Source organism: Symphodus melops (genome assembly GCF_947650265.1).
Source record: "Symphodus melops genome assembly, chromosome: 9".
NCBI lineage: Eukaryota > Metazoa > Chordata > Actinopteri > Labriformes > Labridae > Symphodus > Symphodus melops.
Window position 1 is genome coordinate 1,850,225 of NC_136699.1, and position 24,449 is coordinate 1,874,673.

At 43.7% G+C, this 24,449-nt stretch overlaps 2 protein-coding genes across 2 annotated transcripts; one reads left to right on the plus strand and one right to left on the minus strand.

Annotated features, from left to right (window-relative positions):
- Positions 1 to 7,444: 7,444 nt before the first annotated feature.
- Positions 7,445 to 13,756, minus strand: LOC306828832 (transmembrane protein 144-like). Its single transcript, XM_079351530.1, has 13 exons — positions 13,480 to 13,756; positions 13,232 to 13,390; positions 13,008 to 13,130; positions 11,537 to 11,636; positions 11,319 to 11,399; positions 11,140 to 11,218; positions 11,025 to 11,057; positions 10,849 to 10,928; positions 10,005 to 10,123; positions 9,524 to 9,643; positions 8,600 to 8,697; positions 7,734 to 7,787; positions 7,445 to 7,629 (listed from the first exon to the last, which is right to left on the minus strand). Exons 1-13 carry the CDS (start codon positions 13,568 to 13,570, stop codon positions 7,546 to 7,548), a joined length of 1,221 nt encoding a protein of 406 aa, XP_079207656.1. The 5' UTR covers positions 13,571 to 13,756; the 3' UTR covers positions 7,445 to 7,545.
- A 2,067-nt stretch (positions 13,757 to 15,823) lies between these two features.
- gask1b (golgi associated kinase 1B) lies at positions 15,824 to 22,883 on the plus strand. Its single transcript, XM_079352979.1, has 4 exons — positions 15,824 to 16,784; positions 18,134 to 18,351; positions 19,680 to 19,906; positions 20,916 to 22,883. Exons 1-4 carry the CDS (start codon positions 15,920 to 15,922, stop codon positions 21,121 to 21,123), a joined length of 1,518 nt encoding a protein of 505 aa, XP_079209105.1. The 5' UTR covers positions 15,824 to 15,919; the 3' UTR covers positions 21,124 to 22,883.
- The last annotated feature ends 1,566 nt before the right edge of the window (positions 22,884 to 24,449 follow it).

A 24,449-nucleotide genomic window follows, 5' to 3' on the forward strand; every position in this document is an offset into this window, starting at 1 on the left:
TGAAACACCCCCGAGACAACCTCGCCTGTTCACACTAAACACTCTGAGCTGGAGTTTCAGACAAGCTTTAAATCAGCGACAGGCTTCCTCGTCTCTATTCTCTCCGACCGCCACGATCAGATGGCATTCTTCCGCCTGACGCCGCCGCCGTCTTTATTAAGCCCCAATTTTTGTCCCCAGTCTGCATCAGGACTACACAGTGAACCAGTCTGAGACATCAAATATATTTAAACGCTGTGATTCTGTGAGGCAGCGGGAAGCTTGCACAGCAGATTTTGAGAGCTTCATTAACTCGTTATCTCGAGCAGAAGAAGTTCCTCCTCAGGCCTTTTTTTTCTTTTCAAGAATTTGGTCGACATCATGTTAAGTAAGTTCATGTAGGCTAAACAAACACTTGGATGGAGTATGCAGGAAGTGCAGTTACTTTATACATGATTTCATGATTTGTGTGTTCACTTTCGTTTGTTTGGATGTTTATCTAACGAGCCCAAAACGAGGTTTTAAACTCGAGCCTTTTCTGTTGCAGCTTCAAGATCTGCTGCCACAACTGAACACATTTTTTAAAAACCCACTTATTTATTTTTCTTGGCTTTTAAATGTAGTTGTGCGCGTCCACTAGAACTGTTACTATTATTTATTTTTTTTAAATTTGCTTCGACGTTTCTTTATGACGTTTGGATGAAATGTATTTTGCACTCTGGGTTATAAATGTGCTACATAAATACAGTTGACTTTACGTCCTCGTGCGACACTGTTTGTTTACATGAGGTGAGTCTGGTCAGTCGCTCTCCCACTATGTTGACTCGCACAGACTGGACTATTGCTGCTTTATACGACGCTCCAATGACCTTTTGACCTTTAGGTCATAGGCGGTCCTAAGGACACTAAAATGCATGAGAAGAAGTGTTTTGGAAACACTTAACAATGACTCATAGCTACAAATAAGGAAGGTGCTGCTAATTTAACCTCATGACATTTTATAGATTAGCTCATAAAAGGGAATGATCGACAAGATATGCAAGATTTTGCATCTTAACTGGGGAAATAATGATCCAAAGTCCAAATCAGGTGGTGGAAACGCAGAAGGTAGCCACGCCAGTGTCAGGTTTAAATGCTGTTCTGCAAAAAAATGTAAACCTCATGCAAACTGGATCAACATGCTAGCTCTTAGCATTTGCATGCTAGCATCTGTGCATGTATAGCTGAGGATGGGAAAGTTAGAAGTGGATGAGTGCAAGTGGGACTGAGTGTGCAGAACTGCTGCAGGTCAGAGAGCACCGAGGGAAGGACGAGAAATCTTGCGGCGTAAATAGACTGCAAATTGAAAAGGGCGCGTTGTCGGGTGATTGTGGATAATGACGAGTGTCGAGTGTGAAATCGGTGCAATCTGGAGTTGTCAGGCTGACACGCAGCAGGTCACGGGCCTCGCCTCCTTCACGCTGCACCGTGTGACAGGATGGTCACGCATCCTTCATTTCTTTAATCGTGTTGAAAAGCTCTCTGAAACATCTCAACGCGTGCGCTACGATGGAAAAGCTCCGATCATCTGGGAGTTATCACGCTGCAGGAAGTATTTCAAACAAGTACTGCAGTTCATGAACGAATAAGTAATCACACGTATCATCACATAACCCTATAAATGAGTGAACACAGTTTAAATGCTTTGTGCATGCTATGTGTTGGATTTACTTTCTGCACCTTCCGAATAAGATTAAAAACATAAACATGGAAAACGGAAATCAAACTGTTATTCCCTAAACTGAGCACACACACACACACACACACACACACACACACACACACACACACACTCTTAATTCAATTTAAATCTTAATCCCAGGTACTTAATGCTAAAAACATCCTCCTCTCGGAATCATGCGGATTAATCATGCAACCAGGGAAGAACGCCGTTAGCATCGGCATCATTTCAATCACTCTAATTACAACATCTGACCCACATGACCATTAGCTGCACGAGCACAAGACGAGGCAGGAATACTTCAGGAAGGCACTGAGGGTCTTATCTAAGACATTAAAGTGAGAGATGAGCAGAGAGAAATATACCAGCAATCATTTTTGGGCTTTGGATTCCCGTGAAATACACGGAGGAGGACAAAGCTGTGGCCTTTCCGGAGGTTGGGTTTGCAGCTTAAAGTGCTTTAAGGTCACGATGAAGAGAATAGTAAAAGCTTGGAGGTATTCCTCTTTAGTTCAGACTCCACATCAGAAGAGTAATTGTGTTATTTCTCTAAACTGAATCATTTTGAGCTACAGAAGATATAATTTGTCTGCGTTTGCTGTGATGTGACATTTTAAATGCACAGAACGGATCCTGAATGTTAAATGAGTTCTGGCAGGTTCAAACAGCAAAGCCTGTTTATTCTTTTCAAAGTCCGACACATGAGCCAGCTGGACGACCGATCACAGTTTTAGGAGGAGTGTGAGTGAAATCAGCGGCATTTGGTGAAAATAAAAGCAGCTGCTGCTGTTGTTGTTTTTTCTTTTTTCTCTGATGATACAAAAAAGCGGTTTCACTGCTCACTGGGTGTTCAAAAAGTCCTGAATGAGGCACTTATGACCAGCGCAGTCATGTGAAAGCTAAATATTTGTTTTTCAGCTCGAGTGATGCCAGAGACGCTAAACAGCCTCCAGCAGAGCGCTCTGCAGCCCAGGCTTTAAATCAGAGACCCTGGTGCTCGGACCTTTGTGATTCCAAAACTGATGTTTGTTTTTTTTCAAGTTGTTTTAGTTTGGTGAGAGGCGTTGTGTTGCTGTGCACTGATGTTGGACGTCACATCGATAAAAGACAAAGGAAATGCAGATTTTTTAACTACTTTTAAAAGGTGCTTCTGTTTAAAGATAATTCTTTCCGCTCTGGCTTCATTTTTTTGAGGGTTTCCACTTGTGATGCAAACACTTGCATCAAGTTTAACTACCTCCACCTTACTTTGAAATTCATGCTTTACTTAAATTGTGTGCACAGTTTGTTGGGCACCAAAGATGTTGCATGTTCATCTTTCCCTTACCGGTTAAATCAATGATTATAAACTCCTTCTAAAGTCTGTCCTGATTGAAACGTGTTGTTTCTTGTTTCACCGCAGCCTCAAAAAATCAATAACACTATTTTTAGTTGAGTTAGTGGAGTACAGGAGGAACGAATACATTATGACCGCATGCAGCTGTGTGATTTTTGTTTTATCTTGTGGACACGAGGCGGGCGACGATGTTTGTGGGAAGCCGGCGCTGCACACTCTGATGATGCTCTCAAACCCGATCGATCCAAAGAGCACCTTTGCTTCCCGCGCGGCTTTAATCTGAACATCAAGGAAACAAAAAAAACCTCTATCCTTCGCCAGGTTTGTCGTACACGCCTCTTTCTGAGTGCGTCAGCTACAACTGAAAGTGATCGTATCACGTAATCCTGCTTTATTTACATTTATTCCTCTCATGCTGCTTCGTCCTCTCCGTCCGTCCACTTCTCTTCATCAGAATCTTCCACTCATTCAGTCCAACATGTTCTTGTCATTTCAGGTATCTGGTTCCACGCCTGTCCACCTCAATATTAATGGACTTATATCAGTTGGTTATACGACTCTGCCTTTACAGCGTCTGCTCAGATGCTATGTATAGATAAATCTCTGCCTGCCAAGATCCATCATATGTCAGCGCTCTGCGCCGGGCCTGATCGCCACCTGTCTGCTTTAGATTGATTCGATTTTTCTAACCACCTGGTGGCTATCTTTTTTTTTATCTTTTCACACCAAGTCCATCAACTATGTGGAGCATATACGTTCCACCTAGAAACATGAAATCACTGTGCTATCTGAATTTATTGTCCGGTATTCACATCAAGTGGAAAGATAAAAATACAGCTTTCAATTTAAAACCGCCGGGTACATTCATGTGCTTCCGAGAGAAGCGGTGACATTTTTAATAATGAAACCTGACCAGGAGAGACATACGTCTTCTAACAGTCGCTCCTCCGTCTCCGGGTTATGTTCTGTCATTTTAAATGGTTAAGGGTGAAAAATTCACTGTTAAAGGGGTTTTTGAACATTTATTTGGGAAACCTGAGTGTTTGCAGACCCACAACATGTGAAATAAATCTATCCATGCAGAAGTCTTATATTACAACCCAGAGAAAAATACTCTGTTTCTGATGTCCACCCCTTGTGATGTCACAGTGGGATTCTGGTAAAAAATAAAAAAACAAAAAATCCCCTCCACTTGTATCTCCACCCATGGACTCAACCTCCAGCCTTGAGCTAAACTTTGAAGCACGTCTGCCATTTTTTATTTTCGCGAGCAAAGGAGTGATGTCTACTGGGAAACGCTCAGGGGGCGGGGCTTATTGCATTTAAAGAGACAAACACACACCAAAATGGAGCGTTCTGAGAGACAAACCTCTGGTGCTTGATTCATGTTATATTTGGACCACAGCACAGATGTTTTCATTTAGACCACAAGGGGGAGTGTTTGAAAAAGGGGGGGAAAAGACGGACAATACGTCTTCTCTAAGTCCTGTACTTTGTGAGATCAGGAGCATCGTGGTCCATTCGGTCTACTTATGTAACATTAGGATATCAGGACCCTGAGGGAGGTAATGCTATGAGCCGGTGAGCCTTTTAATCAATACTGGATATGTTTACAAAGATGAATGGCCCACATGAAATAACTGACTGTTCAGAGATGTTTTTTTTTTCTTTCTTTTGCTGAAAGGAGGAAAGATTATGAAAACACAGATGTTATAAAAGTTCTGGAGTTTTAAGTTTTTTTTTTTTGTCTGTCACATTGAACCAGATAATGGACCAATAAGACCCCAGGAGGACAACTGGCAAAGTAACCAGCAATTCTCCCTGTTAGATAATCCTGTTTTAAAGCTGAACAACATTATGATAAATCCTGTTTCCAACCTAAAGCTCTTCACGCAAAGACACACGCTGCAGCCTCATTACTGATTTAGTTCAGAGGACAGCCTGTTTGGATTTAACGCTCGCTCTCTTTAAGGGTTCATTTGGCGTCCGGATTACGTTTGCTAAATAGAACCAAGATAGCGACTCAGAAGCCAGCGCTCAATTTGTCACAACATTTCACGTACCAGTCGTTCGGCTCACATTTTCATTTATAGCAAAAACAGGAGGAGGAGGATATTTAGTCAGGCATATTTCTCTGCAGAGCCAAAAGGGTTTAGTAAAAAGCAAGTTAAACATGGCCGCCCAGATTTCAGCTGCACCACACTGTCGATTTTCTTTCTACCAGCTCACGGAAAATTAATTAAAAACGGAAGCTTTGCGAACGCGTAAATCTGCATCTAAGAAAAGATTACAAAAAGCACTGAAGACAGGTTTCATGCTAATCCACGAGTTAAAATCAGACGTCTCCAGCTGTTTGAAAATGTGTCGTGTGAAAGGCGGGTAAACATTTCAGAGATTAGGAATCAAGAAGTATTCAAGCAGAAATCTACCTCCAACTCTTTTTGTCTGCAGCAGATGAGATCAAATCCAAACTTGAAGAAACTTTTTTTCAAGAATGAGACAAAAAGGCACGGGAACATTTCAGCCAAATGTCAGAAAGTGTCTGATTGTCATCTCTCATTTCCTTTTATGTCCCTCTATTGTCACTGTGTGCTGAACCATGAATGCCAAGAGATTTCTTATTAAGAAAATTAAAAGTCGAATCTTTCCAGAGTGCGAGTGGAACCAGGGGGAACGATGCTGGAGAAGAACAAAGCGAAGTGTCCTTCAACGCTTCCTCAAAACAAAGTTGAGTCGTTACAAAATAAATGTGTCGTCCCGTCCTCGTTCATGCACGGCCTGCTCCGACCTCCGACCTCAGCGGCAAGGAAGTGTGTCCAACAGGAAAGCGAGGAACGCATATTATCCCAAATGTGCTCGAGAAACCACTCGACACAAAATGCAGCGTTTAGACATCCTCTGGGTTTGGAGACATTTCTGGGATGTTTTTTTGTGACTATTCGGTCGGCGTGTAGCTCCGCCCCTCGGACGACCTCGGATGTGCAGAATCATTGATCCTTGATGAGTGTGCCGAGTCATTCTTCATCTTTTTTGTTGACCGTCTACACTTCGTCCCGCCGCTGTGATTTAGTAACGTGTGAGGCTGTTTCCGTTTCTTTGTGACAGCTGTCAACCCGTCTGTATTTTAAGACTTTAAATGATGGTCTTTGAGGTCTCACCTTCCCACGTCAACACTGAGTCACGGCGTGATTGTGTCTCCAGAAGGGCGGGAGTGACAAATAATGCTAGAGCACCTAGATTATAGTGGAAAGACTGAGAAGGTCTCTGATGATGTTCGTGTTGAGAGGGAAGGACACGTTGATCGACGGCACCAGAAGAAGAGGTGACAGTTTTGAAATCCTTCATGAAAATAAATTCCCAGAGTTAAAAGTTTCAGCCCTTCAGGTTGGGAATCAACTTGTATCTGTTTTTAAAAGATTTAATGAGCCTCATTAACACGCAGGAGACGGGACCATCATGTTGTGCATCTCATGTCCTCGCTGCAGCAGACTTAGGCTCGAACATGACCTCTGACCTTTGCTGTATGTTAACCCCCCCAACATTTCCTGTCCACACACACAAACACTCCAGGATTATTTTAATTAGTTCAACTCTTAGTGAGTGACCACCTCACAGCCGTCTGTGATTCAGATACAGATGAAGCCATTGCATATGAAGTGTAAAATCCTGCAGTTCATCGAGGGTTCGCTTAAAGCCGACTCCATGAAGACAGGAAGTAACACGACTTGCTGATTTTTTTTTACAGCATAAATAAACATGTTGACAGCCTGTTAAAAAAATAAAAAAAATGTCTGACTCGTGATTGGAGATCCCAACTCCATGCAGACTGAGCTACTGCCACCCCGAGAGAGAAAGAGAGAGAATTGATATTCAGAGAAGACAGCTGTTCATCCAATCATTAAGAGCTCACTGCTTTCATGTTACAGCCGACATGAGGCCAAGACACAGACGGGAGCGATACACAACAAAGTGTAAGAACACGAGTACAAAGATGTGTCAGTATCAGATGTTTTTAATAGCAGCATGTGTGAAAAAAATAAACACAGAGAAAACCCCGACAGCTCATTAGATTTCTGTTGTGCTGAAAGGTGAAGACAAACCGCTCTGTTAGTGAACGTGGAACGAGAAACGTGTGCAGTGAACGTCTTCCTCTGAAGTGACGAACGGAAAAAAAGTGTTAAAAATGAAGTGAGGACACCGTTAGTAGCAGCCGAACACAGATCATGTGACAAAATATATTCTTAAAACAAATAAATTAAATTATTAGAACAACACACGCGTTGAAACAGTGACACGTTATGAAACTTACAAATACAGAGATCACAGCAGGGGGGGGGGGGGGGGGGGGGGCACGAGGGTCCGTCCGGGGTTTTAACCCCCCCGCTCTGCTTCAAAGCAAAAGGCACTTACATTCAGTTTCAACGACACAGTCTGACAGTTTTTAAACAGCCGAGGGCGTTTTCCTTTTCCAGAACGAGAAAAGAAGAACGGTGAAGAACACATTCAAACATTAAAGTTTGGAGATGGCCGTCAGCAAGGAGCCGGTGAGGACGACGAAGGACGCCAGCAGGAAGACGAAGCAGTTGGACAAGCCCTGAGGGAGACAGACGTGGTCAACGCCAGCGTTAATTTATGCTAAATGCTAAAACATCGTCTGCACGCTTTAAAATGAAAGATGAAACAGGAAGTGATCCTCACCTTGATCTCTTTAAACACCAAACATCCCCACAGTGCTGCAACCAGACCGTATCCCTGCAGAGAGCCAACATCACAATCAGCAGCATTCACTTTGTCCTCCTGATGTCCAGCTGCTCCTTTTAGATTTACCAATAATCACAACCTTCCATCGTGTGAACGCCAGTGAGGCCGTTTCCTGTCCGACTCTGAGCCCACGTTTTGTGCTGCATCTGCGTCGTCTAATCCACGAGCTCCGACTCCCAATGTAACGGTGCAAACGTTTATCTTACATGTTTTAGCTTTTGTGTGGCGTCTCGCGTCTTTGCACACGTGCACTGTGATGTGAACGGATGTGTTTTATTGTGTGTGTGTATTCTGTGGTGTCCTGCAGATGGAAGTGAGCAAACTGCTATAATCTGGTATGAAGCATCTTTTCTCCGAAAGATTAATGTGATTTTTGTACAATACAATTTTAAACTGAAAAGGTAAAAAGCTTAAGTTCAGTATTGTGACTCGTTACACCGACGAGTTCAGGTCTGAGAGCTACACACAAGAAAAACAAGGTGCGTCCTAATTTAAAGCAACAAACACGCACATTTTATTTACTGACGCTTCGTTCTCAAACTGTGAACTCGCTCTTCTTTGTGACGTCACTGAAACAATCCGTGGAGTCAGACGACGACCCCGCACACTGAGGCTGGATCCGACTAACACGACTCCAAGGAGCGCTCATGTATGTGCAGACGCGGGATGTGATTGCAGGGACACAGTGCAGCAGCGGGGGACAATACGTCCTTCAGTGCAGCTGGCCGGTGTGAGCAAAGTGTTAATTGGAGTCGCTCTGATAAAAGACGAGTCACGCCGACAGCACGGCGTACAGTACTTACCGCTGTGACGATAGGGAAGGTAATGACTGCACTCAGGTAGTTATTGGCCAAGAACCAACAGTACGTCGCCAGTCCCCACATCACACCCGACAAGATACCTGAGGAGCAGACAGAAACCACAGCGTGTCCGTGAAACGTGTTCAGACAGCGGCGTGAAATGTGAACCGTGACAATCACACACACACAGATCCAGTTTGTCTTTTCAGCGTCTTTAAAAACGGGAGTTAAGAGGAAGATGCAGAGCCAGCTGTTAAAGCAGAGGACTGATCTAAAGGCTCACTGTGCCTGCCAGGCTGTGGGTCTGATGTTTGCCTCCAGCAGTCCAGACACACACACACACACACACACCTCCCCCAGGTGGATGTGTTCACACACACACAGCTAAAGGAAGCTTCTGCATGTACTCTCATTATTCTTTAGTGTAGTGAATGACGTGCACGTCCTGCACGCTCGCTCTAAGCCGGCACTTTTCTTTTTTTTTGGCTTCTGGCCCATTGAATAAGTCAAGTCTGGCTGCACCCTCATCACAAGTTCAGGTCTGAAGTTAGGCATTAACAGATTTTCTGTTCAGGCCGTTTCATGTGAATGATTATTCCCCCGCCTGAAAGACGTCTTAGAGTCGGACAGGAAATCCAGAATCTGAGAAATGTGAGAGGAAATGAACACCGTTGTATGTTGGGATCGTCACGGGCAATTCTTTTCTCAAATCAGGTCATATGAGGGGGGGTCAACCTCTGTCAGGTAGAAACTACTTTAATGACATTAAACTTCTAAATAATTCTCTGCAAACTGAGCGTAAAGCAGATAAACTCGAGTCGTGTCGTGCTCTCACACGTTCAGCACGTTCACACATTCAGGAAACTTCACAGCAGGTCATTATTATTATGTCACGAGTGGATCCAGGTGAGGGAGTGGGCGAGTTACCTGGCAGGATGGCCCTGGAGTAGACTCTGGGCCTGTTCCTCATGGCGGCACAGTAGATGGCAAAGTACACGGTGCTCGCCACAAAAATACCAGAGCACTGTGCGTACACGTAGTCCAGGTCTGAGAGGGGAAAAACAAGATTTAAAGCAGGCAGCGAATTCTCCTGAAGGTTCGATCGATCACGTGCAGGTCAGGTTCACACGATGACGTCAAGAACAGCGAGAGCTTAAGAGACACATCAGAGCAGCAGGAGGATATTAAAGCTGCTCTCTGCAGGAGCCTGAGTTATTCATACACCGAGCTTCAAGAAGTCTTATTAGATGTGATTAAATATAATTTACTGACTCCGGGGGGGGGGGGGGGGGGAGCATCGCACAAGACAGAAGAACCGTTAAAAACAGTGAGCCGTGCGTTCAGAATCATCAGGGCAACATTTGAAGACGACGAGGCAGAAAGCTTGAAACGGTCCGACGAAACTCACCGAACGCGCTGGCTCCTTTGAAGATGCAGTCGGTGCACGAGGAGCGAGCCTTGATGTAGAGGATGGGAGTGAAGGAGGAGCCGTAGAGCAGGCCGGAGAACACGGCCAGCATGCAGCCGCTGCAAAGACAAGCCGAGTGACGGACGGGTTTGAAAACCGCCGCTGACATCAAGTGGAGTCCGTTTCATTTACAACACACACACACACACACACACACACACACACACACACACACACACACACACACACACACACACACACACACACACACACACACACACACACACACACACACACACACACACACACACACACACACACACACACACACACACACACACACACACACACACACACACACACACACACACACACACACACACACACACACACACACACACACACACACACACACCTCTAATGAAGAGGGATTTACTGTGCGCTGTGTGTGGGGAACACAGTGAAGACTGACCTCTGTCAGCAGGTCTGCAGAATTCATCTCCTCGTGTTTATTTCTCCCGGTTTAATTGCCTGCTTCCATCACCTCATGATTTTTTCATCACGTTGCTGGTACAACTAATCTCACTAATGATATCAAAGTGTTTTATTTATCATGAAATTATGCTTTCAGAAATCAACACCGAGATGTGCTGCAGCCGGGATCCAAAGGCCTCGAGTGGAACCCTGAGGCTTCATTTCAAAGATCTCTGCATTTCTCCCTCATGGAGCATTTCTATTGATTATTTAAAATCAAAGTCAACGTTACATAAACCCTTCCTTGTCTACTTGACTGCTCAGTATTTGTACACACACAGCTCACTGACTGCTAATCTGTTGAGCTCACATGAACCGCCTGGTCTTAGTTCCGATTATGTCGATCCAGAACGGCGTCGAGCTCGGCCCGTTGATGCCTGAGATGGGTCTCTGCAGAGAGAGAGAGAGACAGCGTGTCAACATGGAGGCTTTTTACAGTCTCATAAAAAAAAAAAAACAGTCGAAGAGAAGAAGAAGTCGACTCACTTTTGAGAGACCGAGTGGCAGGAACTGATCCTCCTACGGAGAAGAACGGTTCAGTTAGATACGCGTCGAGCGCGAGGTCAAACATTAAAATCAACCAACCAATCGATGGACTTACTCTGTCGATAAGTAAGGGGATGGTCTCCGACGTGTTGTGCAGATCCACGTCTGATTTCACAAAGAAAAAGATGAGGCCGCTGGAGAAGACAACGAGAGTCGTGTTTGTTACTGGACACTGAAGTGAAAATAAAGGAGAGCTGCTGAACTGCTGCTGGGAGAGCGGGAGGCGTTCTGTACCTGAGCAGACACAGCGCCGCGCCGCAATAATTTAACACAGGCCGGGAGACATCCTGAGCATTAATCCCAAACCAGCCAAATCTGTGAAGAACAAACAGAAAAACACTCAAAACATCAACCAGCCCCCCTCCTACTTATAACACTACATTTAGCACCACAGGGCCTGACCAAGTTCTGTTTCAACAGTCAACAAAATAAAAGCATTATGTTCCTCTTACCTCGTACTGGCCCAGCCCATCAACAAACTGGAGGATCCCCAAATCAAAACTCCAAGACTCAGGCCGACCGCTTTGACGATCGGAACAACGAGAACATTCCCTGCAGGAAGAGAGAAAGGCGGGAGAGAAGTGAGTGAGTACGCTCGGAGATAAAAGACCGCAGAGCGTCACGTGCGTTACCGGCCCGGGTGAAAATCTTCCACAAAGACTCAAAAAAAGAAGTGTTGAAGCTTCTCTGTCAACAATGCAGCAGCCAGCATGTCCTCATGCTAACTTTAGATTCTGCTCCTGAAGGGTCTGGATTTGTTTGGACCAGAGACAGTAGGCGCTCCAGTCTGGAGTTACAAATCGCTCTTTTTAAGCTAATTGTGAAGAACTTCCTGGTTCTGTCGAGTTCGACAAACTGCGTCAGTGAAAAAGGGAGAATGTTTCTCTTAGCTGATCTTGTTCTGCCATATTTCTGTCAAAAAATATAATGCTCAGTTTTTTGTGAGGAACTTTTTTTAGGCAGATCGAGCAGCATGTTGTTCGTCGTCTCTTCTGACACCGAGCCCGCAGCAGAGATGACAAACAACACCAAGAAGATCTGACTTTAATCTCAGGTCTCCTTTGCTTCTGTGGTCACACGGAGGCATCAGTGTCGATATCAGGTCGGTTTCCTAACCAGGAGCTTTAACACGGCTGTACACCATGTCCTTCTTTAATTCAGCACTTCTCATTATGGATTAGCCTGAGGACCCAACATCTCCATAATGAGACACATCGACCCACGTTTCTGACATTTATCAACCGATCAGATTCATCTGATGGATAATGATGCCGTTTGGAAAACAAAGAGACCGAACAAAACAAACGTGGTCAAAATAAATAAATAAAAATTTTTTTTTAAAAAGGGGCTTCACAGAGACGTTTTGATGTTTCTGTTCAACCCACTGAAAATGGCTCCTTTAACCACTTTTAGGTCCTGACACAGAGGCAGAAAACCGCTACGTTAATGTGACATCATCTCACAACAGCAAGACAGACCCTGTGACATCATGTGACCTCATAAAAATAATAATAAGTGACCTGGTGTTGGTAGCTTAGAAGAGCACGATTGAAATGCTTCTTATTCCTGATCATTTTAAACTCAAGTCACGTCAAGTAGATGGACTACAGGCGCACAGTTCGTATCATCTATGGCACAAACACAGGTGAGGTGCACTGACAGGCAGCAGTGTGAAAGTAGAGTATGTGAAATATAAAACTAGGAAACATCAATGTCCTCAAAGCTCGTCTCATATCTCTGAGAAACAGAATCAGCGTCGTGTTTTTGAAGTTGGACAGCAGCAGAGCTTTTAAATGGGATCCTTTAAATCCCAACTTCTGCATCGCAGCATCCAGCTGCTGCACTCTCCGAGAAAACTTAATCCTCCTGAAAGCGACCTGAGCTAAACCACAAAGAGCCCTGGGAATGACTGAAGGGTCCAACCTGTGGCCCAGATGAAGCCGCCGAGCATGGCGAAAGGATGGAACTTGGGTGACTGAAGCATCAAGTCTCCGAGCATGGCGACGACCCAAATCGCTGCACAGGTGACCCACTGGAAAAACATACCTGTGGACAGAAGAGAGGAAAAATCCACAGTCATAAATACCACAACGATAGAGATATGTCACGCAGTGTCAAATCTGAGCAGAAAAGAGTCACGTGCTCACCATCTCCTGTCTCTATTCTTTTGACAGGAACCAGGTTGCTTCCATACAGCAACACAGCAACCACATTAGCAGTGATTCCATAAGCAAAGTGAGTCATATTGGTGGAGTTAATGGTGTGATTAAATAGCCCCATTTCGCCAGATACAATATTGTTGACATCTGAAATAAAGTAAAGCGACACAAACAAACATTATTTTAATAAAACAAAATCTCCCCATACAAAGACTCCACTTTCAGCCTTTACTTACCTTCTTCAGTTCCATTTTCGGTGCCCTGACAGCTCACAATCAAAAACGCTAAGAAGAATAAAAGCAAAGAGAAGGAATTTGCTTCAAGCATTTTAAAAATCAAACACTTGTTTTTTCTTTGATGTCGCCGGTTCCTTGTGTTTAAAACAAAAAAAAACCCAGCAGCAGGCCCGCGTGCGTGTCTTCAGGGTTGCGGGGTTTCTCTCATCCAGGTGCGATCAATCATCCAATCAACGAGCCGGACGCATCGAGGCTGCAGCGAATAGACATGAGCGAGAGGAGAATGAAACACTATTCAAGCCTTAAAGCCGAGGCACCATTCCTGCGCTCACGTGCTGCTCAGATGTTCAGGGTTCCCAAAGTTAGGAAGTCTTTTCATGCGACTTCGGTGCGTTCACGGACCTCAAGTAGAAATATTGAATCGTTATGAAAAACGAGATTTATCCTTTTTTTATCAGCCAGAACGAAATCCCATCACTTTGCGTGAGCGGCAGCTAACAGTTTCATCCTGAATAGTCACTGCATAGTCTAACTATTAAGAAATTAGCATACCTAAATTAATTAAAATCCTATCCTAAAAATATGTCTTTAAATTAACTGGTCAACCATGTTTCGGCTTAATATAACTTAAAGTAAGTCATAAAACACAAGACTGAATTTAAACCACCGTCCCAAAGGTTTTATTTTCATTTTTTGGGGAACCCTCAACACAGTTTTCACAGCAGGAATCTACATTTTCCGATAATTTCCCCAGCACGTGAATGCATGATAAAACTGTATGGATTAAACTGACGTCAGGCGCGTGAGTGCGTGAGTGTGAGTGAGTGCACGAGGGCTTTGAATGGTGATGGAAAAATGTTTTTGAATATTATCACCATTAAATGTAAAAGAAATAAAAGGTAATCTTCATTCTGCCAGGTGTTTTGTGTCTTTGATATGACAAAGTTTAACCAATCATGACACGTGACCACCTTACAGTAACATATTCATTAATTGTATTCATACACTATCCATGTCTGCCATGTTGGTGGATTTAAACTCCTAAGCCCTCAGTAAACCCTCCATAATGTTGTGATAAAGAATTTATGGAATGTCATTACAGTGATATGGATTTATATTTATGATCTGGTCTAATTCAATTTAAAAAAAACTTTATTTGTCACCTGGGGGAGGGCAATTCAAAGTTGATGGCATTGTAGGGATGTAACGATTTACTAAACTCAAGATACGATTCTCCCACTTTTACAAAATGAGACTGAAGACAAACGATAAGTGGAAAAAATAAATCCTTTAGTTTGTAGCTATAACAAAAGGCTGCTAATGCTACCAACAGTGAGGATGCTACAGGCCTGTTGTGTCACATGGAGGATGAAAATGAAAGTTGGCAGATGTGCTGTTTCCATAGTAACGTTGAACGAACAGGCCAGTTAGTTATTGTTTTTTTATTATTCTCACAGCTGATGTTTTGTTTTGTATCGAAAGAGAAAGTAGCTACAATAATGCTAATTATTTGTAGCATTAAAATAATTAGACGTGCCACCCAAACAATCCCGCTGCTCAGGACCTCCTTGACTTTTCTCTGCAGCATTCATGTAGACACTTATGTGACGTCATTGCCCATTGCTTCTCCTGATAGCCTCAGTTCTGTCTCCCTTGGTCTTAAAGGAATCAACCAGTCTGACTCAGATCACCTGGACCTGGAGCTCTCAGGGAAACCTATTTATATTCAGGTCAGGAAATCCTGTCTGTGCTGACATTTCCTGCCAACAGGATGAGTCATGTCTTCCCTGCTCTTAGAGAAACTGTGTCCTTCTCTCTGTCTCTTCACTCCTATAATATTCTAATGAGCCTGTAACACGTTAAGTTAATTATTAATGCGTAAATTGACCAGCAGATGTCGCCTTAAACTCGCGGATGTCTAATGGATCAAGTGATTTATCGCCTTCACCTCTAACCTCAGTATTGACATTTATTCAGGTGTTAAATACACAAACTATAGGGCTGTTTATTTTGATAATTTGTCCATTAAAGCTACAGCATCACGATGCTTTTAAAAACACTTTCATTGGATAGGCCGATGAGAGGTTATCCAAGAATATAATAAACAAGTGTAAACCAGTGTTGAGTGGCCTCGTACTTTTATACATTTATAAAGAAGTTATTTTTCCAGAGGTGTTTAATTGATGTTCTCGGTGTCACGGTTCTGGAAATGTGTTTAACTATTTGGAATTTATCAGGAAAAGGAAAGTTAAACAAAATCAACCCTCCACCCCCCTCCCCCTCCCCCATGCTGGATTGGAGGGTTGTTTCCCAGCCTGTCCATCCCCTGCTCACTTATCTGTGTGCACAATGTGGCCATAAATCCTCCCTTCCCAAAATGAGTTTTCCGATGTTGAGCGCTCCTCCTGGTTTGAGTTTGGCGCTATAAAGACACTCAACCATGATCACATCATTAGTTCTAATGGGGCAGTCTCGCTTCAGCTGGCTCTGCTTCCCTTTCCTGAGATTGACCGGCAGCTTTCGGAGATGCCCTCTTACCAAAAGGACTTTGATCATTGGGATTATTTGTGTTATCTATTTGTTTTTTGTAGTCTCGGAATTTGGGTACTCGCAGCAAGAGCAGGAGAGAAGGACTGACAAGGACAAGTACCGACACACCCGTGGATTGTACAACTTAGAAACTAGTGATGCGCTGCTAGACTCTGTCCCAACAAGGTCTAATGTAGTGTACATAACGCTAAAGACTAAGCGGCTGAAACCAGCCAATATCCGGGGTACAATCAGACCAAAACTCAGGAGGAAATTAAGGAGGAATAACACGGCGAGTTCAGCTTTTACGCAGAACAAACTTCCTATTTTGGAGCAGGACGCGGGACAAGTCAAGAGCAACTTCGACACTTCCTGGGGAGAAACCCTGAATGTTGATTATAAATCTTTGGATTCAATACACAACTCAAACTTTGCAGACACTCGTGTTAGTTCTATCCGAATTTACAGCCAGACGTCACCGCCATGGCTCAGTTCGCAGGACGTGAGCGCCATGCGCTTTCTCGCGGATGCCAAAGTTTTGCGCATCAAAGAAGTTTCCCAAGCGGAGTCTCCGTCACTTCTGATGTTTCAGGGGGAGACTAGTGATTCAGGATCCGACCAAAAACTCTCAGGAAGACTCGATGTGTGTGGAGGGCAGTGTGGTGTGATCAAAAGCCCCGTGGACAACACGGAGGTCTTCGCTTTCCATCTGGACCGGGTGCTGGGGCTCAACAGGACGTTACCGGCTGTGAGCAGGAAGTTCAGCTTCTTCCACGGTATGTCAACAGAACAGTGGCAGGAGGATTGACACCGTTTCAGTCAATAAATAAGGAAACAAGTGCCTGCAGCTTTTGAATTCAGTGCTTAGTAAATCTCGAGAGGTGGGGAAGTTTATTTCTGGGAGATAAGTCATATTTTCTAACTTAATTATTTAGTTTTCTTGCTCAGACTTGTTTTTTATTAAAATGGCAAACTGCATTACAAACACCACAGGTGCTACACTCATTTCTCCTGAGAACTATATTGAAACATCATCATCTCCCCCTGTTCAGGGAATCTTCACAGCTATAGGTGAGAAACAAAGTCAACAAAAGTAATCAAAATCCCCTTTATCCCCTCATCCTGCACAAATCCCCGACTCACTGGATGTCACAAATGAGAGAATCCTCCATTAAATCATGGCTCTAATTAAGGTTGTTGTGTATAGCATTGTTGAAAGCCACTGGCAGGAACTGTTTATTCACATTTTTATGTTTCCATCACCACACGAGTCAGGGCTGAAAAACTGATGGAAAAATAGTCGATAAGTCCAGATATTAAAAAAAACACAAGAGGCATTCAAAGTGCAAAATATGTGTGTGACTTTGCTATATCATCAGATATCAAACAGTGTCCAAAGAGCCATGAGACTGAAGGCAGTCCTCGTTTGACCTACAGCTGACCTTTTCACTCAGGGTCACGGTGGGACACGGCCCTCAAATCCTCTCATATTCAGTCTTCAGTGACGTCAGTGTCTCTTTAATATCCTAAAATCACATGAAATAAAAAGTACAAGAGGAGGGCATGAAACAAATTTAAAGATCTCTAACTTTGCTTTCATTTTGAGAAAGGCAGAAGAACTTTATAATGAGCTCTTCCCGAGGGTGCAAGAATCAACTGCGAAGGTTTTTAACAGCAGGTGACAGATTTTATTCCAACCTGCAAAAAGGGAAAATTAGATTGTTTTTTTTGTTTTGTTTTTTACATGTGTCAGAGAAGAAAACATCAGAGAATTTCTGGATGTCTTATGTTTTTATTTATTTTTGTTTCATCATTCTCTAATTAACAATAAATTCTGTAAAAACGGTGAAAATGATTTTTAAAGTAGCTTCAATAGTGAGCTTGGACTGTGCATTGTGAAACATGATCTGCTTTTAGTTGCAGAGAAAACATGTGAACATACCTTGAGACATCATTTAACTAATTACAGTTAATAATTATGATCCAAATTGAAATCCACGGTGGAATAAATGTGTGCAGATGTTTGAAGCTTCTCCTGGATAAAAATAGCTTTTTAAAAGAGACTCACTGAGACAGAACAGCTGCTGAAACCTGATCATATAATCCGTTTATCCTCCCTCTTCAGACGGCCAGCCCTGTCCAGTGGTGTCATGGGATGCATCTCTCTACCCAGAAGGCCTTGCTGCAGGCTCGTCCACCCTGAGGTTAACGTGGGGGGAGTACCAGATCTCCCTGAAACAGAGATGTTGGCACAAAAACATCAGCCCGAAGCCCGACTCTGGCTGCTCCACAGTTCATCACTACGAGTGGAGCAAACTGGCTCTGTTTGACTTCTTGTTACAGGTTAAAGTTTGAAAACTTCCTACGTGTCTTTCTGTGCTTTGGTTTCGCTCTTTGTGCAACAACAGCATCCTCCGACTTTACTGAAGAGATTAGTAATGACTCCAGCAAACATGATGGTGTCACTCCTACAGCTGTTATTGGTAAAACAAGATCTAGGTTGGATATTCTCAGAAGTATTGCTCTTGGCTGAGTGCGCGTCTTGTTTCCTGTGTGGGTAGCCCGGATCTCTGATCAGACGTTAGCATTTAGGACACGTCTCCGCGGGATTCTTTGATTCGTCCTCTCGTCGTGTCGGAGCAAAAAAGAGCAGAGTGTAGAAAGAGAAGAAGAAATAGTTTGGATATCGCTTTACACTTTGTTGGGTCCATTGTGTCACATTATTATTCTGATTTCAGGTTCACAAAGTACGTCGTAAGAAATGTGTTGAAACATGAAAAGAGAATATAAAACAAATATTGGAAGATATGAGCGAACAGATGTAAAGAGTTCATTACTTCTCAGTTGCTTTATTGTCCCCAGCTGAGCCTGGAATCATGTGCACGTCAAACAATCACTTGGAGAAATGTGAAGGTTTTGTTCTGGATATCAGGTGTTACAAAACAACATGCTCAGAGGCGAGTCGGCTCGATTGACAGGAAGCATTTCAGCTGTCACGCTTCATTGCCTTAGAGCTCATCCAAACGTGTCACTCCGACGCCAAAGTGTGTCATAAAGACGCCTGTGAGTGGCATGTAACGTTGACTTTAAGAGTCCTCTCTTCACCCTGAGAGAGACATCGCTGCGTTTAATGTTTACAACCTCGCTAACTCGCGTCAGTCACATTTGAGCACAAAGAGGGTGAAGCTGCAGTGACTCCCACGCAGGCTCAGGAAAGTCCCGAGTGAAGTCATGTCAGTCGGCCGTCCAGAGATCTGAGTAATCTCAAAGTAAAATCAGGGGAACAATCAGTATTCAGGCCAAACAGGAAGTGGAAAACAGATTTCACGTTTGAAGGCAGACTCCGTAGGGAGGTGGTGAGTTTATTGACCCAAGAAGACAGAGAGTCCCGTTTGAGGGCAGCTTTTATTCGTCTCTATAAACAGACAATGTTCCAGTCATAGATGTTGTCTCTCGACCTCGACCTCATTCTCAGGCCGCGGCACGAAAGAGGAAATCTTCTGGACATCCGTCATCACTCAGCCGGATATGTGCTGACTGCACTGAAAGCCCCAAAATGATTTTCTTTTTCTTTCCCGTCAGACCTTTTAGATTCTCCGTTTCTATTAATAAATAAATGTCACATGTCAAAACTCTTATTGTAAACTTTGTTGTTTTTTTTCTGTGGTCAGATTCATCAGCGTCTGGATCAGAGCTGCTGCGGCTTCAGGCCGCGGCAGGAGGATTTGTGCGTTGAACTCGGACGCCACTCCGGATGTGTCGTCCAAAACAACATACAACTGGCGAACATCGTCCGCAGAGGTCACGACCCCAGACACCTGGTCTTCACCAACAATAAGGGATTCTTCGACCGGAATGAGGACAACCTGGACTTCAGGCTCCTGGAAGGAATCAAAGAGTACGTTCAAATGTTGTTTTTTTGTTTTGTTCCTAAACCTCAAAAATAAATCTTAACTTTCACCGCAGAGTGGAATCCTGGTAAATATTTATATCTGGTTAACTCAACGTTGATGTGTGTTCAGGAGCATGTTAACATCCTTTTTTGATCTGTCACCTTTTGATAAATAAATCACGGAGGAGTGGCTTGGTGTCTTTCCATAATATAAATCTCTTTGGTCCTTTTTAAAAACCTCAGCTTCTAATCTGTGCCGCACATCGGACATAAAGTCAACATGAATGTAAATGAAGCTGTTTTAGATCCCAGATGTCAGAACTCACAGCTCTTTCTGCGTCAGATCTGAAGTTCCCCTTTAACCGCCGAGAAGACGAAATAAACCCATGTTTGACATTTTATTCGAAGCGCACTTTAAACTGATATGTGAAGAGTGGCTTTAGGAAAACACAGCTAAGTCTCAATACTTTCTCATCTTCAGTGCTTTCAGGACAAACATGGCTTGATCAATCTTGTTCTCGTTGAATTACAACTTGATGAAAACTCCAAACCTGAGCGCTGGCTGCACAGCTGAACAGAAACCAGCCTGCTGAGCGGATCTGTCCCCTCGACAGGATGTTTCACCCACATGCAAGCTGTTCACATTTCAAAACAAAATACCAGAAGTTCTAACTTGCAGCTTGTCCTCGTTTGTTAGTTATTGGAAGTTTGTTTACCTCGTTGCGTAGCATTGCACCCACACACGCGGTGCGCAAGAGATTACTAGACTTCGTGGCGTTTGTCCTGGTTCTTCGTCTTTTTCTGCACAGCTCATGTTGTTGTTTGCAGTCACAAGCCAAAAATCTTTGCTATGTGTTACTAAACAACCAAGATAAAGTTGCAGCGAACACACACTTGACTGCATCACCATGTTCAGGTTGATATAAGGGCAGTGAGCATTAAGAATATAGATGTTCTCTGCAGCCCTGAGACATGTGCAACAACATTTTTCATGACTCGCTGTCTGTCCTCGCAGGCTTCCTGAGCAGGCCGTGTCCGTGCTGAGGAGCAGGAAGCTGGGGGAGAAGCTCCTCCAGTCCCTGTTCATGGACCAGACGTACTGGGAGAGCCAAGGCGGCCGGCAGGGCATCGACAAACTGATCGACGTCATCGAGAGGCGGGTCAGGGTGCTCCTCACCTACATCAACGCTCACGGGATCAAAGTCGTCACAATGAATGCATGAGACTGACGTGAGAGCAAAGAGACTGAGAGACTGAGAGATGGTGCCTGTGAATTCACTGCGTCCTCATACAGGACGCTCACTTTCTACATGAGGTTGAAGCTAAAATTATTCAGCGTTATTCAGTATGTGCCAATTCTTAAATATAAAGCTACAGTACTATGCGAAAGCCTCAGGCCGCCAGTCATCCAAAATCCAAACAGAGAAATGAAGACAAGTCAGAAGTAATTTATTGTTTTAAAAAGATAATTATAATGAGCCTACTGAAGGATCTCTAAATGTGTTCTTAAAACTGTACGAACATTCAGGTCATTTGAGGTTAAAGAAGCGTTCACGTCTTTTTCTAAGATGAGAAGTGAGTCGCGTGACATTTGACTTACAGAAACCGGGTTTCCTCTTCATTTCTTTCTCTCCCCCGAGGAGAGTGCACTGCCATCAGTACGTATATATTCTGTTCCTGTTATAACTTTCTCTCATCCTGGGGCATTTGTCATTTACATCGTGTACGAATGGAATTCACTTTTTTTGTTTTGTTTCCGCTCCTCTAATAAAAGACAGAGATGTGAAGGGAAAGCCTGAGAGAAGAGAAAGTCTTCAGCATGGATTTTTAACCAGTCAGCGCTGGCTGAAGATCTCGTGAGCACCAATAGCCTAGCGGTTATTTCCTGCACCCATATGTGCAAAGCTACAGTCACAGCGGCCGAGGGTTTAATATTGACCTTTGCTGCATGTCAACCCCTGCTCTCTCTTCCCAACATTTCCTGTCTCTCTTCAGCTGTCCTTTCCAATAAAGGCAAAAACGACCATTACAAAACTTTAAAAAAAAAGGTAGGAGTTCATGAGATGATGTAAACTGTTCTAAGCATGCAGGTAAATGAAAACGCTACTACGCTCATCAAAGGTCACATATTCTGTAAAATCCTCCTTCCCCATGTCCCTCTAACATGTGTCTCTAGTCTGTCTACAAACCCCCCAGTGATGAGAAAAGTCCATCCTCTCCGTCTTCTGCCTGCTCAAACAGGCCGTTTGGAGCTGTTCCCTTCATGACATCACAAAGGGCAGTAGCCCCTCCCCCAGGTGGGTGACACTCCCACAGCTAGGTGTTTGTTCTGCCCTCTGAGTCTGCCTTCTCACCGTAAACAATAGGACATGGAGCCAGAAAGCAGCGAGTACACCCGAGCCCTTCCAGAGAGGGGGCGTGGTCAGACACAGCTCATTTACATATTTAAAGCTACAGACACAGAAACAGCCTGTTCTGAGCAGGGCTGAAATAGAGGGGTTTATAGACATGATCAAATACAGGATCAGAGTGGATATACAACAACACACTTCACACACATGATGAAGAGGAGCTCTGACACTGATTTAAACTGAAAGGGAGGAGATCATGTGACCACAATTAACACTGAAAATGTTTGGAAAGTGATTTGATCTTGTGTAAAGTCTTAAAATATTTATGTGTGATTTTTATTTTTAAAACTCCAAATGATAATATGAGGACACATGTACAGAATGACCCAAGCAAAGTGACTGTACGTTACTCTCTTCATTAGCTTCGCTTTGATTATTTATTATTTTTTACTTCCTTCCTTCTTTTTTTTTTTAATACTGTTTTATTTGTGTGTTGAAACATCACATGGAAATAAAATAATTAATTTGTGGACTATATGAGATTTGTCCTTTATACTAATCCTAGGGGGGCACCATGAGGAATTTTCCAGAGCTTTTTAATTTAACATTGCAATGTTGACATTTGCTTTGAAACAGGAAACAACACTTCAGGTGAAATAAATAATCAAATGAAGAAACTGGAAAGAGAAGGAAGTAAATGAAGGACAGGAACAAACTTTATTAAAGTGACCCAGAATAAAGAGCTCTTTAAAGGTGCTGTGCAGGGGTCGAATCTTTTTGTCCCGCTTCTGCCTCGTCCTGACGGGAGAACTGGATCCTCAATATCTGAACATGTTTGTTGTATTACTCAAACGTACATCTATAAAAGTGCACCAGCAGAGACGTGCTTTCCTCGTCTCCTCTCAGTTTCAGTCAAAGCGTGGTCAGAAATAGTCTCTGGCTCTCTGAAACCTGAGCCGAGCGCGGCGTCTGCTTTTCATGCCGTTGTAAACAGTGAGCTTGGGGGGTTGCCGTGGGATTTGTGGGTTATTTTCCCCGTGTGCGTGCCGGGCATTCACACGGCTGTTGTTTTAACCCCTCTGCACCCGCATTAGTGCGTCAGTGGGGTCCTTCCCTCTGCGTGTTTGTGTTAGAAAAACCCCTCCAGTTCCCAGAGTGCTCTGCAGCGGATCTTTCATTCTTTGCATGAATGTGTGTATGCATATTTTCACACGATAACATACACACAGACAAAAGGTGACTCACATGTACTGTATATAAAAACACATGTAAAGACACATAGAGGCAACAGGAGCTTGACCCCCCCCCCCCCCCCCCCCCATGTCCCCTCATTTTGTCCCGCTCAGTGAAATTAGACGACCAGTCCAAACCCACAAACCCTGCAAACACCTGCTATATATATTTAAAGACACCTTTCGAAACTCTCATGGTCACTTTACAAAGCAAAGATAAAAACAATAAAGAAACAATTACATCGATAAAATCCAACCAATAACAATTTATTATAAACGGGGGTAGTGACACTAGTGATAACAATGAGCGAGAGTCCAAGCTCAGAGGTGAGCAGTGCAGACAACAATCCAGGTGACGATCCAAAATCCCAAATCCAGCACGCGTGAGGTGAATCCAAAGTGAACATGATGAGACGACAGGACACGAGAGGGCAGGTAAGTCTGGACGGGGAGCTGACGAGGAGAAAACACGGAGAGGATAAGCACGAGAAAATCACGAGGAACATCAAAATACTGGGAAGCCTGATTTAGCGGTACGCTACCACGGTGAGTTGACAATAATCTGGCGCCGGCTGCATGTGGAGAGCCGGTTTAAGAGCAGGAGCTGATGAGCAGTGGGACGAGCAACACCTGGGTGTGCAGCTGAAACTAATGACAATCAAGGGGGAAGGGGAGCACAGGAGGAGAAGACAAACAGGGAAACTAACAACACAAGAGCACACACTAACAAAACCCAAATCATAACAACTTCATTCAAACTTTCAAACTCAAAGAAAGTTTTTCAGCCGCCCGGCTCGTTGTTGGTTAGTGTGGTGTTGACTACGACACAACTTCTTCCTCTTATAACACGTCTGACATGTTCCCTCTTGTGTAGATAATGAGCCAGCTGCTGTTTCGGAGGGTCGACCCATTATTTGTCTCTCGTCACCTCTTCTTCTCAGCCTGAGTTCAGTTCAGCACGTTTTT